Source organism: Anopheles bellator, unplaced genomic scaffold (genome assembly GCF_943735745.2).
Source record: "Anopheles bellator unplaced genomic scaffold, idAnoBellAS_SP24_06.2 scaffold01086_ctg1, whole genome shotgun sequence".
NCBI classification, from domain to species: domain Eukaryota; kingdom Metazoa; phylum Arthropoda; class Insecta; order Diptera; family Culicidae; genus Anopheles; species Anopheles bellator.
The window spans coordinates 1-3,427 of record NW_026685209.1 but is presented as its reverse complement, the minus strand read 5'-3'; the positions used below and the strand labels follow the sequence as shown (position 1 = coordinate 3,427).

Here is a 3,427-nt window from a genome sequence, read left to right as displayed (position 1 = left end):
GCATCATCTGGTCCGAGCTCACTCAGATCCACCACCAGCCGCGTCAATTCCGGTGTATCAGCCAACTGAGTTTTTATCTGAACACGACGAAGAATAATCAATATTCACCATACTTTTGACTCCCATATGCAACACTTACGCAATCCGCCAGCTCGCTTAAGCCGTGGAGGGCGTGAAAATCACGCGAAGCATTCCCGGACAGTCGCCCAACGATCTTACCCTCGACAAAAACGGTGAATCCTTCGTTGAGCCAGAAATGTTCGAAGTTTCGATTTGTTACCAGATTCCCCGTCCAGCTATGGGCGATCTCATGCGCCACGACCGTAGCTAACGATTTATCGCCTGCCAGGAGCGTTGGCGTCACGAATGTCAGGCAAGGATTTTCCATTCCGCCAAACGGGAAGCTTGGTGGCATGACGAGCAAATCGTATCGCTCCCACACGTATGGGCCACAGATTTCCTCCGCTTTTGCAATGAAATCCGGCGTTTGTGAAAATTCTTCGGCCGCCTCTTCGATCTGTTCCTGTTCGGCCCATACACTCGAACTAAAAAGACACAAACATGTTCAGCAACTTTGGATGGAAAACGGAATACTTGGAAGCCAGAGATCTTACATAGGACCGATTGGTTTCGAGACTAGCGCACCAACCACAATTGCGAGCAAGTAGCTCGGGATTGGAGTTTTCTGCACAAACTTCGAAATTCCTGGCAGCGAATCCACCTTTATCGCACTCATCAAGCCGGTAACTTCCGCCGAGTGATGCAACTAAAAACAACTGATATTAAAGATCGTGAAAAAAGAACAAGCAGCAACACGTCTTACCGTTGCGTTGTAAGTAAACTTTACGGCCGGAGTATCTTGACACGGTAGAATGGACCGTGCATGAATGGCCTGGCATTGACTGAAGAGATACGGATATTTCTTGCCAAATGTTTGCTCCGGCGTTAGCCATTGAAGCGCACTCGCTTTCGGCGAAGTCTCATAACCGATAACCACCGTAAGTTCTCCACTCGTCTTCGTCGGTAGGTAGAGAGTCAGCTTGGACCCGATGTTGGACACCGGGCCACCAACGTCCCAATCGAGCGGAACTTCACCGGCAGCCGTGCGGATCGCCACTGAAGACACATTAATGTCGCTAACATCCAGAAACTAGAAAAATAATGTAATAGTTATTTGCATTATTCGGATCCGGTGTGAGTGAGTCAAGAAATTCGTACAATTTCCTGAAGGTCAGCTTTGATCAGTTTGAAGTGCAGCGTTGCGGTACCAGAGATCGTGCTCTTATCGAAGTTCACCGTCCAATCTAGATCCACATGTCGTATGATAAGCTCGTCTGGTGGTAGGGAATATAAAGACTTATTTTGTATGCGCACAATAAGATAGATAGTGTACGACCCAATTGAATGGGAACCTACTCCCATCCATTATCTAATACCTACGGGCATTCGAGTAGGAGCTGGGGTCGAGTGGGCTTAACCGCATTGTGGTTGTTGGGCGATTTGTCGTCAAAAGCAATAGCACCAAGGAACCTGCGAACAACAGTGAGACGGTTGTCTGAGCACAAGTGTACATGATTTATCCCAGGAAAAGCAAAACGCTTGCTTTCTATGTTATGGATGCCCTTATTAGAAATCCCACTCCTGCTAACTGGAGACGCCACCGAAGCAACGCCAATTAAAAATCCGGGGATGACACATCGTCTTCGTCAAACGACACATATGGCCTACTTTTTAATTGTTTGCATTGATGCGTGGGTTTTGTTTTGATTTGGTTTGTTTTTATCCAATTCCTATAATCGGCATACCTGTATTCGAAAAGTAGTTTCACGTTTTAAATCGCAATCCGTGCTACAATTAACTGTGCTAGGTAATGCGCCGTCACAATCAATACCGTTCCATTCGAAAACCAACTGTTGACTAAACGCAGCGATCTACGGCCGTCGAAAGATTTTCAGTACAAATTATGAGTAGCACAATCTCCTAGCGAATGCCTAATGGACGGGAACGTAGAACGCAATGCTTTAATCTTTCTAAACAATAAGAAACCTTGATTGAGACGTTCCATAAGGGAGCGGCGCTAGAATGTCAGAATCATCATGGATGTGTCAAGCAGTGAATTTATTTTGGCGGTTGCTCCCTCTTCTAGGGATAAACCAACGACCGTGATACTCCGCAACTGAACTGAACCTCTTTCACTAGTTAGTCAATCGACCTGGTTGAAAATAAACGGCTTGTTCGGCTTAGCCGTTAGCTCGTAGATTATATGTCTCCCGCAATTTGTTTCTTTACATATTGATTAAATGCGTTTCGTTTTAAACCGAGACCATCCTAGTGTTAGCGAAACTTCCTATCCTATCCTGTCCTTCCTTAGCGCAACCCGTTTTGCTGTTTTCTACGAAATCACCATATGGCATAACATTTAGGGCGGTTACAGTTTGAAACTCACCGCAACACCAACATAGAGTCATGACGCGACTATATATTTTCATTATGTAAATTTGAACTTAATTACAGTTCAAATCGAGAACAATTGCTTTATCGCCCACCAGCCAAAACACAAGTCTTTTCCTTTCATTCCGTACTGATAAAAGTATCCGATATACCGAGGTCCTTTGCAACCGTGTATGCGCAGACGAACATCATCTGATTTTTCACGCGATTATAATTCTCCACCGCGATGGGTTTAGCCGCTGGCCACCCGGCCAGCTCCTTATAGATTGGTCTAACAAACTTCATCCGGAAGTTGCTGTTCAGGAACGCCAAAATTTCATCCATTCGTTCCATCAACCGCGCACGTATGTACAATCGCATAAAACGAAAACGAATTTCAGCATTCTTCGTTGTACTGAAACCGTAAGTGGCACCCAAAAGCTCGATCTTTTCAGCCGTCAAACCGACGATTGTCTTTTTCTCCAGTAACTGTGCTAGAAACTCGATCAATTGAACGCTAGTGATGGTTTGCTGCAGCAACGGCGATGTTTTGATGGTGTCCAGATCGTTTTCGGCCCACAAAACCGCGTGTTCCTGACAAGCATCGAGCAGGGAGCGATCATAGCTGCAAAATGGTCATAAAAAGTTGGCGATTAGAGTTTGACGATTTGCGTTCACCGCCATTCGTTTCTTACTTTGGTATCACCGGTGGCATTCCTTCACCAAACAGCCACAAGTCCCAGTTGATACGACCTAGAAGCACCTCGTTGGATGCATCCTTCCGGAACCAATCATATAGCATCTGCTTAAAATCATTCGTAAGCACCGATTGATACTTGAAGCGATCAAGGTACGCTCGGAGGAAGGGCTCAAATACTTGAGGACCTCCAAGTAAATCTTCCAAGTAGCGAAGAAAGGTTGATCCTTTGATATACGGTACAGACGAGAAAGCATCATCTGGTCCGAGCTCACTCAGATCCACCACCAGCCGCGTCAA

At 45.7% G+C, this 3,427-nt stretch overlaps 2 protein-coding genes across 2 annotated transcripts; both read right to left on the bottom strand.

Annotated features, from left to right (window-relative positions):
* Window positions 1-5: 5 nt before the first annotated feature.
* Window positions 6-1,938, bottom strand: LOC131214483 (leukotriene A-4 hydrolase-like; the record flags this gene model as incomplete). The annotated part of the gene is made up of 7 exons (XM_058208852.1): window positions 1,806-1,938; window positions 1,441-1,530; window positions 1,219-1,334; window positions 824-1,150; window positions 615-766; window positions 140-545; window positions 6-77 (listed from the first exon to the last, which is right to left on the bottom strand). Coding segments are annotated over exons 2-7 (1,116 nt in total), but the record flags the coding sequence as incomplete, so codon positions are not given.
* Window positions 1,939-2,282: 344 nt separating this feature from the next.
* On the bottom strand, window positions 2,283-3,421 carry LOC131214482 (leukotriene A-4 hydrolase-like; the record flags this gene model as incomplete). Its single annotated transcript, XM_058208851.1, has 2 exons — window positions 2,283-3,055; window positions 3,126-3,421. Coding segments are annotated over 2 exons (780 nt in total), but the record flags the coding sequence as incomplete, so codon positions are not given.
* Window positions 3,422-3,427: the final 6 nt, after the last annotated feature.